The sequence below is a fragment of the Mugil cephalus genome, chromosome 9 (genome assembly GCF_022458985.1).
Source record: "Mugil cephalus isolate CIBA_MC_2020 chromosome 9, CIBA_Mcephalus_1.1, whole genome shotgun sequence".
NCBI lineage: Eukaryota > Metazoa > Chordata > Actinopteri > Mugiliformes > Mugilidae > Mugil > Mugil cephalus.
Window position 1 is genome coordinate 9609030 of NC_061778.1, and position 24127 is coordinate 9633156.

The window sequence follows — 24127 nt, forward strand, 5'->3', positions numbered from 1 at the left end:
GCGTTTCATTTGGCGTGTACACAGTGTCACATACAGTAAACGTATGTGGCTGTTGTTGTCACAAAGTCTAAATGCATCACTGTGATTGTTATGAGGCAATTAGCGAGAGTGGCTGAGAGAATAATGACTAATCACCACATCCCTCTAATTCACACCCCACTTCATCCTACTCTTTGGGGCTTATGATGCAGCTTTTGGCAGATGTGCTTCATAAATGCCCTCGATAACCTCACACACGTGATCGACACGTGATCGACGATCCATCTCTTAATGCAAACTTCCTGTTGTCAATTTAGCGGTCGCACAAGTCAAATGGCACATGGGCACGTATACAGCAGATGTATAATTTTATAGTTAGTGTATGCCTTCTACATCCTATAATTAATTTCTGAAATAAAACACATTTATTTTTAATGGATTCTCGTCACACTATCATTTTTTTTTTATTCCTGCTGTTATTATTATTACTGTTATTACTTACTTAGCCTTCTCAAATGGTCAGTGTGTTTTTCCAACTGCTCTCGCTCTCTCACTGCAGTTGGCAGAGTGGTTGAATTTAATGCCCTCGAGTGCACTGACCATTTACTGATCCCGGTACTTTAAATTTTATGTAGGCAGGTCTTGGGTGGGTGGGTGTGTGTTACGTGGGGTTAATACCCTTCGAGAGGCCACATATGTGTGTGCGTTGCCGATCATCAACTGTGGAACAACACTGTTTTTGCCCTCCCCGAGTCCGGCCGGGCTCCCCTGTGACAAGGCTGAAATGGAAGTGTGCTGCAGGTCAGTGTGGGGCTGTAATTATTTCCTCACTTCATTAAGTGCGAGTAAACCATCACACTCAGCACTGCGGCTAATGTGATGCCCCTGTGGCATTGTAATGCTCTCCAAATGAATGCCCCTCTGACAGCCTAAAGCCTAGTGGGCAGCAGATTACTGCAGGGTTAGCCCCAACAATGCTCAGCCCTCAAGCAGCAGAAGCATTCATTATCGGGCTTGATATGACCCAGCCGCTACTTGCTGCTCTCGTCAGATTCGGAAGGCCCCGGGCCCGTCTGAATCCTCTAAAGTCTCTTTCGGGCACCACATCACTGAATCATAAATTAAATGTAAATGCCATCTGAAAGTGCTCCACTCTGACAGGTAATGTGCTCATAATAGCAATGGCTGTTTGCTCATTACAGCCACTGCAGTTGGTGCTGCTGCAAAGATTTGTTTTTAGAGCTGTACAGCCACTAACTTTTTTTTTTTTCCCCTCTCCTTTTCCCGCTCTTGTACTTGTGATGTTTTTCTAGGAGAGACTGCAGTTGAGGAGATGTATGACAGGATGTTTACTGTCACCAGCCGGGTGAGATTTTCTGTCACCAAAGAGGATGATGGAGTGCCAGTGGACTGCATCATTGACCACCCAGCTGTAAAAGACCTCCTGGCTCAAAGACACTTGGAAGTGCTCTGTAAGTGACCCAAAACTGTATGTTTTCAAGCACAGAACTACACTAAGGTCCAACAGACAGAGAGAGTCTCTCGCTTGGGCTAGCCGGGGGGCTTAACTACGTCTTGTTGAGGCTTTGTCGTTCGTATCATAAATCCTTCTCCACTTAAGATAACGGGATCTATACACTGGTCGTCACAATTAAAAAGTAATAATAAGCAGAAACTCTGGAAGGAATTACAGACGGAATAAATAAATAAACCACAGATTAACAAGCAACACAGACCAATGACGGTTTCTAAGGGCACATTAACACGCTTGGAAAGATTTATAATTCAAACTTGGTTGTTTTTAATGATTTTACACTGATTTTGTCTTAATTGGGCCACGTGTAAACTCAACTTGTGCACAAAAAGTTTTTAATGGTAGGTATTGTGTTGATGAAAAATCAATTTTTTTCTTTTTATTTATTCTTAAAAAACAAAATCAGTCAATTACAATACAATCACATACAACTCTGCAGCTGTAAGATTAACCTTTATGGATAAGAGACACTCATACAAGGAGTCTGCTTGTCCCCATCACAACAACTCAGTCAGATTGGGGGACAACAAATTAACATTTTGTTTTTTTACTTTTACATGAGCAAGTAAACACTCTCCCAAATTTGGTCCAGCAGAATGAAGCACAACAAGTGGTACATCCATTTTAATTTCTTTCCTCATTCCATGTGCCACGCTCAGCAACAAAAATGGCTGGTTTTTAATAAAAAGTACAGCATGGTGCCAGTGCAGAGTCCTCCAGGGGTGAAAAGGGTAATCTTGATCCTATAGATTTATGAGTTATATGAATAATTTATTGTCTCTGAATTTCTACAACCAACGTAGCAAAATGCCAAATAACCCCATAAAATTCCCATATTTATTAGAAACATGCTAGTTTGAAATATACAAATAAATTCCTAGAGGCAGATGACCAGAGATTCACGATTTAAAATTATTTGTCTCCGTAATCTGAAGTGAAAACACGATACAAATGTGTAATATTCAGTCTCAAGAGGCAGGAGCAGTAACAAGAAGGCAGCACTTACAATTTGTGTTATTTGTTAAGACGTTTTTTTTTTTTTTTTGATAAAATGAAACCAACATTTAATGGAAAAAAAAAAAGGTATTACAAAAAACAAGTGTTGAATTTCTGTTCATCAAAAAGGTCTCCGGTTTTTCTGCAGCTGTGCACCACTTAAAGTGACCGTCCTTCTATAATAAAGTGACTTTGCTGTAAAACGAGAAAAACAACACCCACAGTCCTCATCAGTAAAATTAAGAGTCGGATCAGTTGTTGTTGTTGAGTAAAACATTTTCTCCAGCTGCACCGCAATCTCATGTTGTGCTTTGTTGCGTGACAATGCTACTTCTGCCCAATACTTGCACCTCTGCGCTTCATACTTGTGATCGATCGGCATCGACATCTTTCCAAACACGGGCCTTCTGACGGCGTAAATGAGCACCGCGTCTTCGCCGATTTCAAATGCCAGCCCTGTCTTGTCACACACTGGTAAATGAGGCAGCTAAAGTTTTCTGCTTTCTAGCTGCGGTCTTGGGGACGCGTTGGACACCAGCATCAGACTCTCGTAGCTCAGTCCTTTCAGGTGCTGTCACAGGCTTGTTGTGCTACTATTAAAATTTCTTTTCCCATTTCAGACGGAGCAAAACTGAACCATTTCCATTTCCCTGAAGTAACGTGATTACCTTTATCTGGTATTATTTCATTGTGTGCCACCACTAAGGCTTATTGTGAACTGGGAAAAGATTCAGACGACTCAAAGGAAATGTCACTAGCCCCCTGTGGAGAGCAAAACATTCACTGAATTTATTTGATACATTGCCCGGTCCTAGCGGACGGGTATCAGCCTCTTGAACCAGACATTATGGCTCAGTGTGGCCAGGTGTAGTTTGCTATCCTTCCACCCTGCTGTGATGTAGATCAAAGTGTCATAATACTGGTGTGTGCAAGCAGGAGTATTACCCCGGTGCAGTTACTCTTTAAGACAGTGAAAATATCTTAGACTCTCGGCGTCTCCTCCGAACCATCAGATCATAGATGAACTGTGCGTTATCTATTTATCATGCGGTTGTCTAACACATCTTCACAGTGTATTGGGATATATTTACCACAAGAATGAAAAATATATATATATTTTGCTCTTGACAAATGATGTTTAGGTGTTATTTAAATGGTGCATTGATTGAAGAGGTAATACAGGGTGCTGTACACTGTAAAACATCAAAGAAAGGTTAAGGTAGCCTTTTGTAGTCTGTGTAGAATATTAATTTTTCCCAGGTAGATAACCGTTTTGTCTGACCTTTCAAGGAAAAAGAGAAAGCTTGACTGGAACCGCTTGACATTTTGGTAATCTTTGGCTGGCATTGATAAGAGGAGAAAAAATAATAATTTTGCTGTAAGGTAGTGCAGACTGACTAGGAGGGATAATAATTTCATCCTCTGCCATGTTTCACTCCTGGCTGTTTTGCTTTCATTTAAGAAGCCCGTTTCTCGGCCGTTCAATTTGGAGTCCAATAATCACTTAACTCCTGCTTTGGCTGCAGGTGTGAGAAAATACATTGTTGTGCTATAACTAACAACACTGTGGTATTGTAAAGATGTCTCCCTTTTATTGCCAGATAAACCGGAGGTGAAGATTGTGGTGACCTATCCTGAAGGTTTAACCAGAGAGGGAGACAATCTGGACTTGACGTGCATCGCTGAAGGAAAACCTCGGTGAGTATTTTCGCGACGCAGATGGGCTGCACTCCTGAACTGAATTCCGGTTTTTATTTCACATTTTCCACTGCATTTCCCCTTTTTCCGCGAGCCCGATCACCCCCTTAACCTTTACATTTCATTGTAGCATTTAAATGTTACCAGTTGTTTGCATGCTGTATAAAGCACATCATTAGACGGGGTCTGCCAATGTGTCCTCCTAAGACGATCTCAGATTTGACCTTTATTACAGATTTCTAGCGTGGATAGACGGCGCCTGAGTGATGTGTGTGGTATTTGTGCTCCCCAGTCCCCTCAAGATCAACTGGCTGAGAGTAGACGAGGATGTGCCGCCTCACGCTGTGCTCAACGGCCCTGATCTCTACATCGAGAACCTGAACAAGTCCTACAACGGCACCTACCGCTGCGTGGCATCTAATACTGTGGGTGAGGCCTACGACGACTACATCCTCTATGTGTATGGTAGGTATTCAATGCATTTGACTTTTTTTTAAATGCATCCATCACTTTGTTTTTTTACGAGGATACAGCCTGATGCTTATGTAGGGAGGTTTTTAGATGTAAGCCCCAACCTTAGCTTTGGTACTTAGGGAATTGTAATGGAACAATAAAGATTTCCTGCATCATTTTTCTGAAACAACCACAATCACTTTCCAAACCTATACGGATGTGAGCCATTATTGGGAGGAACAGTATCGCAGAGGGTGGCAGCAGTCGACAAATCCACAGAGCTCAGAATTTATGTCCAAGATTTGAGCTGCCGCTGTAGAAAGTAATGGATAAAGTGGCTGTTGACCTTGGACTGGCATGTTCGAAACCCAGGAAGCAAGATTTTATTTGGTAGATTTATATTTTCGACGGCCGAGCAGAAAATGAATCAGTTGGAACCTGAAAACAGCTTACCGACGTACAGCAGACCCAGAGGCAGCCCAGATCCTGGCTACTAGTATTTACCCGTGAGTCACTTGTTTTCAGCTCGGTTTGTTCAATTTAAAAATGCGTTTCTTGTTCTGGTGCGACGCCCGGGCCAGGTCCCATGACCTTTTCAGTAGCTTCTCTGTGGAATGAGGTACCAATCATGGTCAGGCTTCGCTCATACAAAGCTGCCTTTAAGAGAGTGCTCCGCTGATTTAACATTACATTACAGGAATAATAATCTGTCCTGTGCCAGTAGCAGCTACTGTAGCCTCGAGTTGTGGGTAAAACGCACGCTTCCCGGGAGCCACTAAAGCATAAGTCCCCATAATTATTAATATGACTAGATGGTTGTCTCTTATAATTATTTTTCTTTTGATTTCCATTTTGATTGTCGCAATGTATTTTAAATGTCTATTTAAGATACTACGGTCATCGCTTGTTTTATCACTGCAGTCTGTCTTGGGGTAACCAAATCTTTATTCTAGCAACGTGCTGCCTTGTTAAGTTCGGTATAACAGGATCAGACTGCAACATCCTTTCTGTGGGGGGCAATAGTGGTTGAATAGAGGGCGAGTGTAGTGGTGCATTTTACACCACCAGCTAAGGCATCGGCACATTCACGCTGTCAAGTTCACGCGCATATGGTATAGTTCCTAAAAGCAAAATTACCCTAAATCATCATAATACTGTGGACTATATTGGCCGTTCCTCTTGGACTTCATTTTCTATCAAGATTGGCTTTAGTGCTGTTGACTTACATTCAAGTGGGTGGAATTTCAATGTGCTTTGCAGCCAACCAGTAAAGGGCAATTGAGGGACCATCTCTCCCAGGACTTGACTTTAAATGCCACAGACAGTGTGCTCCTCTTGGTTAACCTCTCTTCACTCATGCCTCATTTTCTTTTACCTTAACATGACTGTCAGCCATTTCACACTAATTGTTGTGTTTTTCTTGTTTTCATTTCAACGCATCATTGCCAGTGAATTTACTTGGAAGCGATTGCACATAATCTCAAAAACTTTTCTCCCCCCCCCCAACCCCCCACACCCCCCCAAACAACTCAACTACTTAAAAGCACCAGACATCTTTGCACTTGAATTCCCAAGGAGAAACCGCAGGAGGTGACTGTTTGAAAGTTTTTAAAGCATGAAGGACTTCATTATTTAGAAATCTTGTAACGTGACGTCAGTGAAGTGCACACTCCTCGGACCTTAATTTCCTATTTTTGGTGCCTGGCAGGGGTGAAGGGAATGAGGGGGAAATAAATTTTCAGCAGGTGCAGCCATTGTGGGTGAGTTTAGCTTGCTCTCCTTGGAGCGCTCGCTCCCTGCTGTTTTGAAAAGCATTTTGTATTTCACTCGCAAATTTGAATTGGTTTCTTCCTGTGTGCCAAAAAGATTGTCTACCATTGACCATACTCGAAACTGGGATGGGTGAATCTGAATTTTAGGCTCTCGAGTAATTTGCACAAAGAATGTTTCGCTGCAACTGCATAAAAAATATATATATTTTTTTTACTTTTTTTTACTTTAAGGTAGCAGATCGGTTGTAAGGCTTTGTGTTGAACAAATGCCAGTGTTTGGAAAAGTAATATTTGAGGTAACTGGTATACTTGTGGTTTCTAGTGGTGTGAGGAGTCACGCTGTTAGATAGAACAACAAAAAAATAATGTTTTTTAAATGAAAAGATCTGATCTCTCAGGATAAACATGAGAGACAAGAGACAGAACGGCTTTGTTTAAAAAAGCGAAACCATGGTGGTTTACATGGTGCAGAACGTGTCATTATATCCGATTCATCACGTTGATGCAGATTGGTAGATTTACCCAACACTGATATTTAAAGCTAACAAGCCCAAAGCAGCCGCATCAGATGAGAAGAGCTGAGGTCCAGAGTGTTATGCTAAGAGCTGTTGTTGAAAATTGGCTTTTTGTGGAATTTGTGGGTTTGCAGGTTTCAGACTGGTGATATTGTTTTGATTATTACTCAGTCTGCTTGTTTAGTTCATGCTGACAGCCATGAACTGCGTGTCAAAAAACCAGCGAAATATTTTTATTTATTTTTTTATTTTTTTGTCCGCCTGATGAGCAAACATTCGTGGCAGTTGCTGAAAATGTGCATTTGTGAAAATAAATGCATTTGGAATGGTTTTCACGTCAACACCGTTTTCGCCAATTGCAGGGCAAGCAGTGAATAGGATTTTAATGGAGGGACAAGGTCTTGGGCAGAGGTGGCAAAAAAAACAAACTTCTCAGAGTCGAGTCAGATGGAATTAAAGAAGAAAAACAGAGAGCGCTCTGGGTGCAGGACTAATGCAGTTTTTTTTTTGACTTTATACGGGTAACCTGGGATAGAATTTCTACACCGGGAAACTTTAAAAATGTGTGAAATTACTGCCTCCTGAATGGATTACTGCATAGGTGTCATTGATGGTTGGGTTCTACAGGACCAACAATCATGTGGGATTTCAGGAATGTCTTATAAACATGCTCCAAGCACAGCGGGGCCTCACTAAACCAAATCTCCGAGGTACAAAGCATTCGCAAAAACACTATTATAGCAGTTCCTCATATTTTCAGTTGAAAGAAAATAACTCCCAGCGTGTGGTTAATGGAAAACATACAGATTTTGCCATCATCATGTCTCAGCTGCTCAGTAGCTCTTTAAGTTGGTTGGTGTGTTTATTTCACCAGCTGACATGTGTGACATAGGTTTCCTGTGACTCCCATAACTCCACCGCCCCATGGTTATTCATCATCGTGCTCTGCCAGGCAGATGATGACATCTGCTTGTTCCCAATGGGCCCATAATGATCACTCCCAAACAAAAGGACAGCATATGCCAGCAAATAGCTCACTCAAGGCAGACTTATTCAAGCTATCATGACTAAACTTCTAATTGCTGCATAAAGATTCCTTTGTCTCTTTTTCCGAGCGAATCCTCTCAGATTCCGAACGAGCGGGGGATGTGTGTTTTATTTATTCTCACACAGATCTTTAAAGTAGTAATATAATATTCTAATAGTTCAGAAGTTTTCGCTAAATTGCCTACAGGCATTTAAGAACTTGCGCATGAAGTGTGCTGTTAAATTCATGTACCATTTGATTCCTGCTGCCTCCATAACACTCGCACGAATGACTGAAAGCAGCGGGAAGCAAACGTTCTCTGGTCCAGAATACAAACCCTACAGTATCTATGTTATAAGTGTTTGTGCCCTTTGGCCACAACTTCTTCAATTAGCGCTTCCTATCCACATATTTTACCAATTTCTATTAAATGCAATTTTTTCTGCTGCGCGAGCGTTGGAAGCTCTATGACTCCGGCTCTCTGTAATGAGGCACAGGAGATAGGTAAAAGGTGCTCAAACTGCATATAATTATATCTGCGACTCCCACTCCTCTTTTCTGGAGGATTTAATGCCAGACCAAATCATGTTGCGGTCCATGTGAGGGTTTGTTGGCCCAGACTAATCATGCTTGCTACCGTGGTTTAATTAGTTTGTGTTCCTGCAACACATATTAGTCTTAGCATTATAACTTTGCGCTATTTTTGTGTATATGTGTGCGTGTCTCACAGCAGGAATGCACAACCCCGCCCCTCTCATCCAGCCTGCCGACTTCAGCCTCGTATCTTCTTCCCTCATCTGGCGTTTAGTTTTGTTCTGCGGTTCACGTGTTCCTGTTACAGACGTCAGGCACCTGACAAAGAAATCCTTTTGTTTAACTAAGACCACGCAACAAATAGCTTTATTTTAATGAGTTGTTTTGTTCTTGATAAATATTGGCTTGTGAGGATTATTGATAGAGCCGGGCTGAATTGTCCATCAATTCTCTTTTCATCCCGCTGCCACCCTCTCCCGGTGCTAGTCCTTCGGGCTCTTCCTATTTCAAAAAGACTAATGACCTTTCAGTGCGCGACAGCCCGGACAGGTGTGAGGCCGGCGTAAATCCACGTCAAATCAAGTCCTATTGTGGCGCGCGCATTGTATGGGAATGGTCGAACGGCTGAGAAAGAGAGCTTGTCATGCTGCTCTCCGCGAGGGTGTGTCTGCATCAGGCTGTGAAACGTGCCCCCCCCGGCTGGTGTGCGGTGCGGTGCGGTGCGGCAGAGGGAGCCGGCCAGAGAGAGGCCCCCGCTCCCTCGGAGGTGACCTATCTGGAGCCATAACTCACACACGCTGCCTGTTGGCAGGACAACACCGCAGTTTAGCCCTCAGTTGACTTTTCTGACCGGCGAATCTTCCGCGGACAAAAAGTCAATGACTCACAAGCCACTGGAAATTTGGGATTTATCAGGGTTTTGACATCAACCAGCAGGACTCGCGGGTCTCCCCGCTCTTATGAAAAGACCCGTCGGGAACGTGCGTCCTTGTGAAACGCGTTTTATCATTTTATCAGGCGGCGCAGTTTTTCCTAATAAAAATTCGTTAGATTAATTTTAACAACCTCCCTTTCGTCTTTGTTTTTGGAAAAAATAAATAAATAAAATCCCACAATAAAAACCTGATGTAAATGGAACTTTTAAGCGAGAGAAATAAAACGCCAAAACAAAAACAAGCAAAATATCTTCCCCGCCGCCCGTGTTGGCAGGCAGGTTTAAGCAGGCATAGATAAACAATTTCTCCTACATTGTTTCACTTTATGGTTATATTTTCTCATATCAAATTCCTCACTGATACAAATGCTCCCTGAAAATATGGCCTCTCCAAAAAAAAAAAAAAAACGCACTCATATTTCAGCCCTCATAATGCTGAGCCACAGAGTCATCCAGCCTGGAAATTGCCCATGGAGAATTCTTGTTCGTCTGGATATTATATGTGCCACATCCTATCCCGGCTTTTGTGAAGACCCTCATCCCTGAATGGCCAATTTCCCTCTTCCAGACACTGACGTTTCAGCTATCATACTGCCTTCGGTCACAAGAAAAGAAATCTTGCCCCGCCACCCCCTTCTCTTCAAATGCTTTCAGAGAAGAATATCCTCCCGATACCCTGATACTCCCCCCGACCACCATCAACACCACCTCTGCCATACACTCCATCCCTGGCGGCAACATTATGCTGTCCTTGATGTTTTATCATTAGTTTGGGAGTGTGTGGTCCCCCACTGATGTCTTTTGATGGAGTGCAGTCAGTAAAGGCATGGAGACAGCCAGCCAATTTCCCCTACTGCGACTCGCCCACAGCAAGGGGTCGTGCTATCATCCCCCTGCACCGCAGCCTGGCATATATTCCCCTGATGAGGAAGCGTTCAGCCCTCCTTAGTACCACTGCATACCTGAATTGCCCTCCATTTTGTCTTTTTGATTATTTTGTTTGGGGGGTTAGTGACAGGCCTAATCAGTGCAGTGTGGGCCGGAGGATGCTGCTCGAGGCTCTGCTGAGCTGCGGCGGGAGACCACCAGAGTGGTTTAATTTGCAGCCTGACTTAATTATTGAGACTGCGGAAAACAGCAATACCTTTCCATGATTGCGAGGCATTATTATTCAGAGTTAATTAGAAAATGTATCCAATAAATAAATAATACAATAGCTGTCTGTTCCATTGTATTTTCTGCCATGACAGTGACAGGGCTCTGTGGATGGCGGACACGGTTTGATAATGTATCGCGTGTTTTATGGTTGGGAAACAGGTTACAGATGATTCCCCCGATGATGTGCGTTACATCCAGTGTTTCCCATACGATGTTAACACCATGGCAGCCCGCAAGGGTCTAATTTACTCTGCTATAATCTCAAATGTTTTTGCACGTTTCAAACAACGCTGTGTTGTTTTTCCTCACCTGCTCTGTTCTGAATTTAACCTGACGGAGAAAAAAAACACATGGAGCCATTTGTGTTGTTCACTTATAAAAATTACATTACTGACACTTTTTAAAACCTAATGCTTGATTGTTTTTTTTGGAGATTTACAATTATTTAAAGTAAGTTGGTCAAATCCAGAGGAAAGGCGTAGCGTGAACTAGCTTAACTTTATAAGAGCTAGCTAGCAAAGTTAAGATTTAAATTCAACTGTTTTCTTAAAACAGGTTTTATTATATAAGTACATTTGTACATAAAATGCCACGTCTCAACAGCTATGTTTAGTATTCATGTACATGAACGGCACAGGCAGCCGCCATTCGTCGCTAAATCCCATATCCGATTATTATCCTTATTAAGACCCAGGGTCTCATGAAATTTTGTGGCAAACACTGAAATCCCTCGACTTGTCTTGTGTCACCATCATAAGGCTGACATTTCCGTATGTAGTGAAATGAGTCAGCAAATGCCAGATATACTGTCATAACATTTGGACAGGTGAAGTAAATAACATTGACTATCTTGTGACAATACAATGTTCTCCTGGGAAACTTCTGGACCTGGCATTCATGTGGATGTTACTCTGACACGTAGCACCCACCTAGACCAGAGCGGACCAAGCCACCCCATAGGAATGACACTCCTTGATGGCAGCAGCCATCCCCAGCAGGATGCAGCCTGACACACACACACACACACACACACACAAAAACATGAAAAACAGCACAAGGTTTTGACCTGGCCTCCAAATTCACTACATCCCAAACTGATCTGTGGGATGCACTGGAACAAGCCTGATCCTCAGAGGCACCTCCCCTCAATCTATAGGACCCAAACACCCACACTAACAACATCCGGCTGCCAGACAGTACAGGACACGCTCAGAAGACACACGTCCATCCTCTGATCAGTCTGGAATGTTTTGGAGGCACAAGGGAGACCTGAAGGCCTGATTGGTGTACATACGTCAAATTCTACTTGTCAGGAAAATGTAATACCTGTGATACAAAGATGATAACGCCTCATTGGTTATGTAGAGCCATGATGATGTTGAGATTTCTGTTTTTACATGTATAACAACTACTGCTGACCGACACACAGTATTTTGCAACACGGTGCAAAAGAACGCCTGAAACACGATTACATTCACCTGCCGCTCCCTCTCTTCATTCACTCTCTAGCTCGTTCAAACATCGCTGGCTCTCTGTCTATCAGCTTCGCTCCATCTCTCTTATCCTCTTGGCTTTTTTTTTAGAATTAGTTGGGAAGATGAAAATAAAGACCAGCTTTTAATGTTATCAAACTAAGTCAAATATCCCCCCCACCACCCTTTTTACTTCTTTATGCACGACTATACAGCTTCAAGGTGGTCCTGGTTTAAATTAACACACGGGTGCTTTTTCAACCGCAGCGTAAACTCACAACATGCATTCAAATGAACAGGGAAAAATATATATATTGTATTTACAAGGACCAAATCACAGTTAGTATGCAAACACTGTCAGACGGAGCCCTGGACACATGCATTCCTGCAATTTGGCACATTACAAGGTAGCTCCCAGAGGGTGTCAGTTGGTGGTGAGTGTAGCTAGCATGATGGTGGAGGTAAATATTTGTTTATTATTTGCAGTGCAATTTGAGTGTGCATCTTATTTTTTTCCATAAATCATGCTGCCTATGAAAGGTTATTCAACGGATTGCCAGGATATTTGATATTTCATTACTTTTGTTAACGACCAACAACAACAAAAGCAGCAGCTATACAACAGCATGCTACCATTGACACTGCCGACATGTTAGCATGCTGCTGTTAGCCTATTTGGTTCGATCACTGGACTTATTTAAGGAGCAGGTTTTTCAAAGAGACATTTTTCCCCAAGTCGCTCAAAACAATGTTCAGATTCACATATGAACATTAAAACCAGCTTTTCTTGATGTAATCCCTCTTCCTGTTCACACTAGCCATTAAGTTGTTTCCTCTGAAAGAATTAGAAGACAAATACCCACAGTCCCGACTCTTTGCAAAAAATGTGTTGTAGAGTTTATCATAATTGGTTTGGCTTAATCAAATTAAGTGGGTATCTTCCAAAGTCAAATCTTTTAAGTACAAAATTCCCTCTCTTTTTTTTTTAAGTTCCCTGGGCATGCACCGAGGAGTTTCTGTGCTGAGCCATGGCTGATGATCAGCGATACACAAAAAAAAAGATTGCCGAGTAAAAATGAACAACACATTTGGCTGATTTAAAGTTCTTAAGCTTTGGCTCAAGTTTTGAACTTCTTAAGAGTAATGAATAGAACAGTTTATGGAAACAGCAAGAACAAGAGAAGTGACTACAGGAAACAAGCTGCGTCTAAATGTTCATGTGCACCTGAGTTTTGTTTTAGGATAGATTTCCAAAAGGGTGAATCTATCCTTCAAGCGGCGACTCGTGGCTACTAGCATGTCCTTATAGCTCTCAGCGTAGCTAAAACATGTGCATGTTTTGGTTTATAGACTAGAGCTTCTCACCCTCAATGACCTTTGTCTCTTTCTTTACTCTTGTCTTTTTTTCTTATACATGTTCTTTATTTTTTTTACTCTTTTCATCTAGATGCTCCCACTACTATCCCCACACCCACCACCAACCCAGTCAACACGCAAGGTACTGTATGCCCCCCACTACTGTCCCTCACACCAATCATGTGTGTGTGTGTTTTGGTGTGTGTGTGTGTGTGCGAAAGAGAGAGCTTGCCTGGAAGTGTGATCAGGTGTTTGGGGAGAAGGAGGGCTTGTACCTACAGCCAAGAAAGACTGTGGATGGCCAGTTTTAATCAGATCCCTCTGCTGATAGGCGACAATGAGGACAGGCGGCGCAGGGCTGCCAGAGACACCTGTCACTGCCTCTTCCAGTCACATGTTTGATCTGAGAAAATTTAAACACTCCGCTTTGCTGCTCTGCTATCTTATCAGCATCTGTAGCTATATTTCAACCAGCCCATCCATCATATTTTAATGCCCTTTACATCTCCTCTACAAATGCCAGTCACATTTCGCCGTGGCAAGGGCCGCAAAAACATCAATAACTATTTTCTCATGCAGACTGAATGAAAGCCAAGTTCATTTGCGGGCGTTTCTTTCTGAGCAACCTTTTGACGTCTTCCGTGCGCACTGTTTTATCCTTTGATTTACTTCTGTTGCAAAATTTATTTTTCAATATTAGCCGTTAAATAACACACACATGCTATTATTTCCCAAAAAAAAAAAAAGCCCCGTTAAGGCTAGACGGATGGCGAGGCAACCATGGGAGTTGACATTTGGATATGCCAGAATGTGACATTTCAATACAAAAAAACTACCTTTAAAGAATAGATCACTTTATCAATAGCTGCTTTAGAGATACAGAAATTTTGCTTTTTTGTCACGACCACTCTGCAATTCATAGTCATAAGAAGCTGGAGTGGCCATAAACATACAATAAGTTCAAAGCTCAGACTGGGAACGCATCAAAACACAATATTATGACGTGACGTTTTAGACAGCGTTCATTCATACATTCATTTGATCAAACAAATGGCCTTCCAGTGGTGATTTCTGTGCATTACGTTTCAAGTATTCAGGAAAGAGTAACATTTATGAGCCGTCTTCTCTAAATCCTGCCTCACTATGACACAGCTCTTCTCCACTGCATGTTTTAAATCACCTTCCCTTCTCCTAACCTGCTCCAGCTCAAGTATCTGCTGTTGCAGCACGTCAGTGATCGCGCTGCACGGGCAAAGCCTCATTTCTGGGCGTGGCGCAGCCAAACAGGAAGTTGCTCTGCAGAACCGTGCATTGCTCTGCAGTTTTTCCCCTAAGCTCATCTCCTCAGAGTTACACTGCTGCTGCCGTCCTTGTGTTTTCCGCTGTAACATTCCAGTAATTTCCGAAAGACAGGCTTGAAAGAGGATTTACCGTGATTTATGCAGTACATGCTGGGAGGATGTAATTGAGCTTTCTTGCAGTTCACTACTCTTCTAAATACCCTGTCACAGGGGCAATGCTAAGCTGGCTTGCAGTAGATTGCTTTGCACTACCTTAATCAGCATAACCGCACAGTATAGCATTTTCCTCTGGCCAATACGGAAGTATACAGCACAGTTCTGTATTCATTCATTCATTCATTACGACTGCAGTGTGAGTTGGCATGGCCACCACCAGCCGTGAACTTCTGCTGTAATCAGAGGCCCCTGAACTACTTCCTGCATGCGATGCTGATTTTAAAAAAGGTAAAATCAGTAAACTCCTAAAAGTATATATTATGATCACGTCTGGGTGGTGAGTCTATCGTTAAAGGAGATCGGAATGTGTTTGTTTTTGAACCGACACCGCAAAACATCGAGAACAAGGTAAAATAGCCATGTTGCTACGTCTTTAAGAATTCAAATTTACATTGTTGTACATTATTGTAATCACGAGCAGTTATTCATCTGTTCTCGTAGAATAATTAGATATTTAACCCTCAGGCGTCAGTTTAATTTACAATCTTCTTAAGTCATTAAGGACAAAAATGTCCATAATGATGCATGACGTTTAAAAATAGATATATATTATTAATTGCCATGTTGATTTGGTGTTTGATCTATTTTTATTTTGAACTTTTATCCTTGTGCGAGTGTTAATAGTGGCGGAGCTTTTAATGTGTGGGTCGAGGGATGATGAGCAACAACAATGTCAGTCGCTAATGGAGCCAATTTAATAGTTTTTATTGTAGTGACAGATTTAGATCACAGATTCTACCTTTAAATGTTGTTTTTTTTCTTCATTATATAGATCCACCCAGATCTGAGTTACATTACTGTCATTCATTAATCAACAAATGATTCATATCATTGCACCTTCACACCAAAGTCTTCGCGCCTCCTGGAAATACTTTCCACCCCTGACCCAAATACTTAAGAGATCTGAGTGAGGGATGGCACCTCGCACGAGCATTCAGGAAGATGAGATGTCATTTGTAATAATGACGGTTTCTTTGTTAATATCAATACCACATGTAGGCCTACATATGTGCAATATCAGTCAAATCCTGAACACACCCACTTGCTCGGAGCGACTTCTCCAGATAATTACCTGCTCCGTTCAAACCGAGCGGGAACCTCTGGGGCTGCAGAGAGAAGCCAACGCGGAAGCGGCACCAAGTGCAGTTACTTTAATAGCCAATTGAGGGTGAATCCAAAAGGGGATCCAACAGTCTCCACAGACACCCGTGTTAAAAAGACAATAAAAAGACAATAAAGAAAAGACTGAGGAGAATTTCCATATAACTTGTTTGTTTAAATTATACTATGGCTTAAAAAGTGACATCAGAGGCACATTTCCACACGTTGACATGTCTCTTTCATGACTTGATGGAGTCTCAGTCACATACTTTTGGTTAGAACTGTCTCAGCCTCCTGTAACCCGCCCCTCTCCTCGGGGAGATACGCCCACGCAGGACCCGGGTGGACATGGGTTGCGTTGCCTCGGCAACCAGCTACAGGAGTCCATATGGTTGACTCATAAAAGTTCAAGTCACGAGCACCAGAGCAGCGATTCCCAAATACTGTGCCGTGAGAGACAATCAGGTGTGCCGCAGGAAATTATCCAATTTCACGTAATTGCTCGGAAAATTAATTATTTATTTACTGCAAATAATTAGTCTACGTTCGTCTATGCCAGCGGCGCGTGGTGACAGGCACAAAAACTAATTCCTCTTCCACTAGATGGCAGAAGGTAGATTATTAACATATCTACCTGTTGCCATTCAAACAACACAATAAGTCGTGATGCTTGGAGTAACACAGCGTTGATAGCGATGGATAAATACTGAAAAAGAAAAAGCACTCAATCCTGACACAATTCTTACCCAGATGAAGGCGCTAGTATGAGTAGTGGTCAGAAGAACGCAAACAAAGGTGAGCTCAAGACAATACAATCACAGTAATGTTTCCTTTGGATTTACTTTGGGGAATCCAACTGAGCTGCCACGGTTTCAAGCAAACTAAACACCATCTCCAAACAAAGCACCTGTAGATGATGAGTAGATGATTATTATTTCATTATGGACACTTTTTTGTGTAAACTATGTGCCATAGCTCAAGAAAGGTTGGGAAACACTGCGTTTGAGCACTAAATACTAAAATATGTTAACACAAAGACGTAGTAACGCTGTACCCGCTAGCAGACAACAGGCTAAATCGGTTAGCCTACATAGCCTGGTATAGAAAACTTACTAAAATATAAATGACAAACCACTAGGTAAACACCAGTCAGTTAACATGTATACTAACATACAGACAATACAGGCAATCAATCAATCGCTCTTAGGGTTCAGTTTTGTTTTGTCACGATTAAGAGCAAAAACAACAAAACACTGTTTCATGTTTAGAAATTTCACATTTTCAGGTCATCTTAAAAGATGCAGAGTGTGTGGATGTGTGTGTATGTTATGTGTGTGTGTGTTTGTGATTGCAGACCACTAGGGGAGATAAATCACTGTTTCATAAAGGTGTGTGTTTTTGTTGAACATTTAAACTAAAGCTTAAAGATTTTAGTCGACGGTCTGAGGTCTTCTCTTTCACTGATCCAAACTGAAGAAAATTGCCCTTTTTTTTGGAATGAATGAAGCAGAAAACTTTCCTCAGGACAGACAATAGATAGTTACAACATCACAGAATTAAAACATGGTACATCTCTTTGTCCCTGGTTGTATTTCTTCGGGATAGTGAGGGAGAATTTACCCAGAATCTGTGGCTCTGAAAGAATAAAGGGAGTCTGTGGCGATAATGCTCCAACTCGTCAGATGCTCAGAGATGATCCAAGGCAGGGACATCATATCCTGACTAAGCCTCCAGTAACCCCTCCTCCCCTCGCCTCCCCTCCCCTCCCCTCCCCTCCCCTCTCCTCCTCTCCCCCAGCTTGTTGAGAGGAGCCAGAGGAAAGACATGGAACAAGAAAATATGCCGTAGACTTGATTGAAAACGCCCCGTTTCTGCAGAGCTCCAGTCCAGAGTAAATTGCTGTTTAGCATTTGTTGCTAAAGTCAAACCTCAGACGAATGAGTGAGGGGAAGGGTTAACCCTTTAACACCTCATGCACACTTTGAATTACTGAAATGACATCAAGGCTGGCACTACTGGAAAAATTAGAACAGAATCTAAAAGCTGAGATCATGCGCTTTGTTGTTACAGTAATTAGATGAACCTCTCCCAGAAGGTTATTACACTCTTAAAACATGCAGTAAATTGTACATGACTGCCAGGTATTCTGGAAAAATTGGGCAAAAGCATTCACCCACAGGACATTTTCTGATCTTTTTACAGTCAAAATAAACAAAAAGAAAAAAAAAGTCCAGTCAGACATTTAGAAGCTTAGGTGTTAAAGGATTAATAGCTACAGGTAGACATTCTTCAAGTCTCATATCAGAGCTACATTCATCTGAGTCACCTTTAATTATTGCCTTGTACTCATAGCAACCAGTTTTGTTTTTGCCCCTGGTCTTACCACTCAGGCTACAAACAGGATGCTTGTTCCTGAGCCAGCAGCGAACTAAAACCTTCACAAACTACACAGAGATTAAAAGATTTCAGGTCAAAAACACCCTCAAAGGTGATCTATAAAGGAAACACACAAGTACTTTAAAATCCAATAACCGGTTTCAAGGTAATTTGTTATCCCTGCTTTTGTTTCGTCGTTTTGTCGTTTTTTATGGCGTCTATTATGAAGAAAAAAAAAATCTAAATAATTCAGGAAACAAACCTGGCTTCGGGTGTGATGAGTTCAAGGAGGATCTCTGAGGTCGACACACTTCTGGTTTATGGGGAGAACAAAGCGATAAATGAACGGCTAATAGGAGCTTTGCAAGCCAACATTACACTATACATGAACCCGAGTCTGGGCTTCATACTGCACCCTTTAGACGAGACAACGCTACAACAATAACATTATTTTCATCGCTCGCTTGAATAAGCTGTCAGGGATTTGTAGATCTTTATGACTTTAAAACATGCGGTGCGCGGAACACATACGTGACTTCAGGGTTACGCCTGTTTCTTTGTTTTGACACAACACGTGGGGATTTTAGTTTTTTTATTTTTTTCCTTCTCCGAGCGTGAAAACCATGTGATACAGTGCCAGATGGTATTTTAGGAATCCATTTCTGGCGGGTTTTCAGACATGTTTTGTGTTGCAAAGTTTCCTCCCTCAGCATTGCTAGTGTTAGTTGCTGGCAGGTTTCCACTGCTGTTTAGTCCTGGGGATTCACGTCTTAACTCCTCATACAAGATCCACTCCAACAAAGACTGCCATGAGTGCATTTAGTGTTCAATGTAATTAGTCTTTAAACACTTACTGGTGTTGTTTTAACCCTCGCATGTCTCATTTCTCTTTGAAGTAGTTCACTGGAAAAATTAAAGGATCATTTAGAGATGCTAATTAGTTTGTTTTTTTTCCTGGTATTTGTTTACTATCATGCCAGATCTGAATTGTTATTTTTTTGACCTGCATTTTTCCCCTCCTTTCTTTTAAAGACTTATCGGAAAAAAGAAAATATCGTAATGGTCCATTTTAATTGGTCTCTGGGGAATTGGTTTCCCACCCTGAAGTTAAAAGAGTATTTCAGTGTAGTAATGCTCAGTTTCTTTTTTTTTTTTTTTTTTTTCATGGAGTCAATGTAAATGACTACGAGAGCTGTTCTTGGCACCGGGGCTTGAAGACTGAATGTTATGTGCCAATGAGCTCACATTGTGTCCTAGTTCTCAGTGGGTAAAGAGCACTTTTGTGGCACTTTACTTAGGGCAACTTCAGGAGGTCGGCAATTATTTCTATTATTTTGTCCAGCTTTTCCATTGCCTTGATCTCCGCGGGGGTGAAAGCACTCTGCGAAAGAAGGACGAAGTGTGGATGGGTGCTTCGCTCTTTTGTGTGCAGAATTTTGCCAATCTCAAAAGGTACAATAAACTGCCACTGAGGAGTTCAAGTTCACTGTCACAAATTTCATTCAGTCGCCACTTTATTAGTTGTAGTTGGAACTCGGTTGCATCGCAGCACCTCCATTAAATGTCACGGCTGCATTTGTACATCTTCAAATCATTGTTTGGGTTATTACAAAGGACTTGGGAAATCTATTTAGCGGGCGAGCGCTGGCATTGGAATTCAGCTGAGGACAATGTTGCGCTCGGCTGAGAGTCTGTTACGACAGCAATACAGAAATGATTAGGCCGAGATTGCCCACGTGTGCGCATTTCATTACATTCATTTCCTTTTCCAACAGCAACAAATACAAAAGTCTTGGATGTTAGCGGCTAAATGCTGCAAAATCGCTATTGATGGTCATTAAGTTCATTTTGCTGCAATGACCCAATGTCCGGCCGCTGCGTCGGAGAGAGTTACTATGGGAGAGAAAGCGAAGGTTTTTCTATTTCAAAGCAAGAGAGTAATTGTTTCAATTACGTCCATGTAATTACATCTATAAATTGTAATGTGTTTGTGTGGGGCATTGCGGCGAGCGTGGGTGACACGCTTTGTAATTCGAGCCGAAAACTATTACAAGAAAAAGAAAAAAGACGGGTAAAACTAATATAATCAGCCCGGTGACAAGCTCACAACTCTGATGTGACAGCAGCCGTCTGATAGGATGCTCTGTTGCTGACCAGAGCGGCAATTAGTCATTTCGGCACAGACACGGAGAGGTGCGACTGTAAAGCATGCGGTGGTGGTGGGAGTTCAGTGGAGCAGATTTCAGCAGCGCGCAGACACGGGCATCAGTTGCAAATCCTCTTTATTCCCTCATAAATCCCCACGGCTGTGCACATCCTGTCAGGACGCCGGTGTGGGCATGTCAGCCCTCTCTCGATGGAGCCGCGAGCAGAATATGGACACCAGCCACATTACAGACATAATCAAATTCTACTTAATTCAAGTGAGAGGCCACAAAGGCTGCTGTAATAACACTATCTGTCATTTGGAGATTTTTCCCCCCCCCCCAATCCGAGTACCTTCTAGTATAATAAATGCATGTATACTGAATGTGAACAGCGGCGAGGGAATCTCGCTCTTGATCCCGGATGTGCTGGAGCGCCAAATGACAAACTAATCCACGCAGGAAGACGAACGAATGGCAGTAATGTCAACATAACACTTTATGAAAAAGATCTCCCCAATGAAATTCTGTTCCTGTTGAACTTGGAGATCAAGGTCAGACGCAGATCAGCATTTCTGGAGATGAAAACTCCCTTTTCACCCAAATGCAGTGAGTTCCCAGAAATAAAGGTCCCACCCGCCCATGTTGATTCAACTGAACCTCAACCTTTGTTCTGCTACTGCTGCGATGACATAACGATACGCTCAACTTAGGACTCGATATGATTTCCGATACTGGGCTAAGGGTACGATCGTCTCAATTTTATTTTATTTTTTTATAACAAAATGTGTTTGCAGACTGAAAAAGACATTTCTGAGGCAGGATGTAACTTCAAAACACAAACTATGCAATTAATGCATCTATTAAAAAAAACAACATACATTTAGATTATATTTTCTCTTTAAAAAACTAAAGAGTATCCCTTATTATTTCTCTGAGGTAGCGTAAACTACAACAAAAATGCAACTGAAATTATGAAATAAATAAAAAACTTAAAAACATTTTTCAAAGATAAAACTTCTTCAACCCTTTTGCACCTAATATACAAATGAACGGATTGAACTCGAATTATTTTCACAAGGTAAAGCAGGTCGTTTTATAATCAGAGTGTTATAAGGTGCAATTTGATTACTCGTGTCTGTGAGTCCAAGGTTCTTGGAGCAAGACAAGGATGTTGCTCTCAACTACCTCCTAATGGTTGGTGTGTATGAAGCACCAAAGGCTACTACAGAATAACTATACAGCACATTAACCATTAAACAATGGTGTCACTCCTACCTTATCGTGGTTTATTGAGGCGTTCAGCTGCTCGTTAGGGGTCTTAGTTTCACTGGATGTTTGGTTTTGATGTTTTCTCAGTTGTCGTGGAGATGATTTAGTCCTTACATCTGCATCTGCAGGGGTTGGAAGATTTAATTTAGAAACGTCTTTCAAAAAGATTTACTTATATTTCTGTTTCCTGGTAAATGAATGTTACCACAGTGATTTGAACACACTGGAGGCTGTTGAATATTTTTTTTTCTCCATGAGGTTTCTTTAGCTAGTTAAGTCTCAATTTATAGCAAAACAAGGAATTTATGTATGAATTCATTCATTCATTCATTTCATTCTTGCTTCTTGTTCACGTCTAGGTTGCACAAATAAAAACACAGTTATGGCATTTTTAGTGAATTCGCCAGCGTGATTGTAAAACAGGTGGTATATTTTTCAACATGACGATTAAAAAGTTTTAAATTTATCTCAGTCAAGTCTCTATAAACCTTTTAGTCGCTGGTGGTTTTAATTACTTTACAGAATTGATGAAGCCGCGGCTGTTTATCCTGACTTTCAGTCCAAAATATCAGTCCCCCCCAAGCCTTTATTTCCCATAATGCAATGTGGTGTTCAAATAGTAACAACAGACTGGAAGCCAATGAGGTGACGAGATTAATGAGATTAACACGAATGGATGGAAATGAAATATCACAGTCCCCTCAGACATATTATGTTACTTCAACATGAATAAATTACAATATTTGTAACTGAACTTTAGTAAAAATATAGCTGAATAAATATACACTGATCAGGCATAACATTATGACCACTGACAGGAAAAGTAAATAACACTGGCAATGCAAAGTTCTGCTGGAAAATGTTTGTTAGGCGCAATATTAGGAGAGTGGTCGTAATGTTATTCCTGATCAGTTTATGGTTGAACTCCAGACCCCTTTAGACTGCTTGTTCCACCTTCTTTTATTTTTATTCTTTTTTTTTCTAAATGACGAAAACATAGTAATGAACAGTTACATGTAAATATGTATGTGACCGTAGCCTGGTGGCTAATTTGCATCCTGTGCCCCATAGGCAGGTAGGTGTTCAAGGAAAGAGAGAGAGAGAAACAACAACAGCAAAAATAAACGATAAATAACAGGCATATCACAACAACAACAACGTGATAGCAGCAGTTCTGACAGTATAACTCAACTGGGACCCACATTATATAAATGGTGACTACAACAATGCCTGTGCAGTGATAAAGTGTACAGTGATCTCATATTACAGGTCTAATAAAGTGCTTTCATTAAGCTGCAGACTGTATCAACACCACAAACGCAATGAAAATGAGTGCGGGAGCTGTATTTATTTCATTTATATAGAGGATGAGACCATGTCTTTGCAGCTCTCCTCAGCTGTAAATACAGAACTGATAAACAGGAAACGGGGAAAGTGCTCAGTAGTCTACTTAATGCAGGCAACATTAGACGCAACCAACCAGAACAGGTGATACTATAGGATTGCTGGTTCCCCTCTGACATTTTTGTGATAGAGTCTTGGTGCTTACTCTCGGCAAACGCTGCTACCTGTTAAATAAAACTCCCCCTCGGCGCGGAGAGGCGGCCGAGACCCCGCGTGTTTCCTCGCGGATGTGTCAAACGGGAGACAGCGGGGAGCAAGGTGAGGGCAGGGAGGTGCGGGGCGGGGTGGGGTTGAGGGACGGGAGAGGAGACGGGGACTGCACACGGGTCCATTTAGCGGCCGCGTGTTCATTAGCATGGAGCATGGGCCGCTTCCTCTCCTCGGGGGAATGAGCTGTGCTATCTGACATCCCTGATACAGTAAACAAACTGCGCCCTGCTTCACACACACCAACGCGCAGCAGCAGCAGCGGCGGCAGCAGCGGCAGCTTGCTCCGTTAAGAGGAGTCCATTTTAAAAGAGCGCTCAAGTGAAACAAAACTTTTCTCATTAATTAGTTTCATTGTAGCTCCACTTCCAAGGAGTCCCCGCGCTAAGCAAACACGACTTAACGCGAGGTGTTGCTTTAGGCGTCACTCCTCTCAGACCCCTGGACGTGTGACGCCCTCGCAGCGTTGAGAAAATCCCGCGCCCTCCGCTCGTCTTTTATCAAAATCATTCGAGTTCAGACCATGACTAGTGAGATTGATGGAAAATTGAGCTGCTCCCTCATGCAGCAAAGAACAGTGAAGCCATTCCCTCAGCCGCCACTCCTCCATCAGTCCAAATGTGCACAGATATAGACTATTGATAAATGCCCCTGAACTATTCTGAGACTGGAAATTTA

At 42.0% G+C, this 24127-nt stretch overlaps 1 protein-coding gene and 1 long non-coding RNA gene across 4 annotated transcripts in view; one reads left to right on the plus strand and one right to left on the minus strand.

The window, feature by feature from the left end:
- Positions 1–24127, plus strand: part of cadm1b (cell adhesion molecule 1b) — a 150656-nt gene that overhangs the window by 121895 nt on the left and 4634 nt on the right. For 2 of the 3 annotated variants that reach the window (XM_047593993.1, XM_047593994.1), the window contains 4 exons: positions 1293–1451; positions 4111–4207; positions 4500–4672; positions 13520–13570. In XM_047593993.1, coding sequence (XP_047449949.1) covers positions 1293–1451; positions 4111–4207; positions 4500–4672; positions 13520–13570 — 480 coding nt within the window. The remainder of the gene's footprint in view (positions 1–1292; positions 1452–4110; positions 4208–4499; positions 4673–13519; positions 13571–24127) is intronic. The other variant, XM_047593995.1, reaches the window with a different exon arrangement.
- Positions 1–24127, minus strand: part of LOC125013373 — an 83341-nt gene that overhangs the window by 43015 nt on the left and 16199 nt on the right. Inside the window, exon 2 of the long non-coding RNA XR_007113382.1 lies at positions 21845–21960. This is a non-coding gene — a long non-coding RNA (uncharacterized LOC125013373). The remainder of the gene's footprint in view (positions 1–21844; positions 21961–24127) is intronic.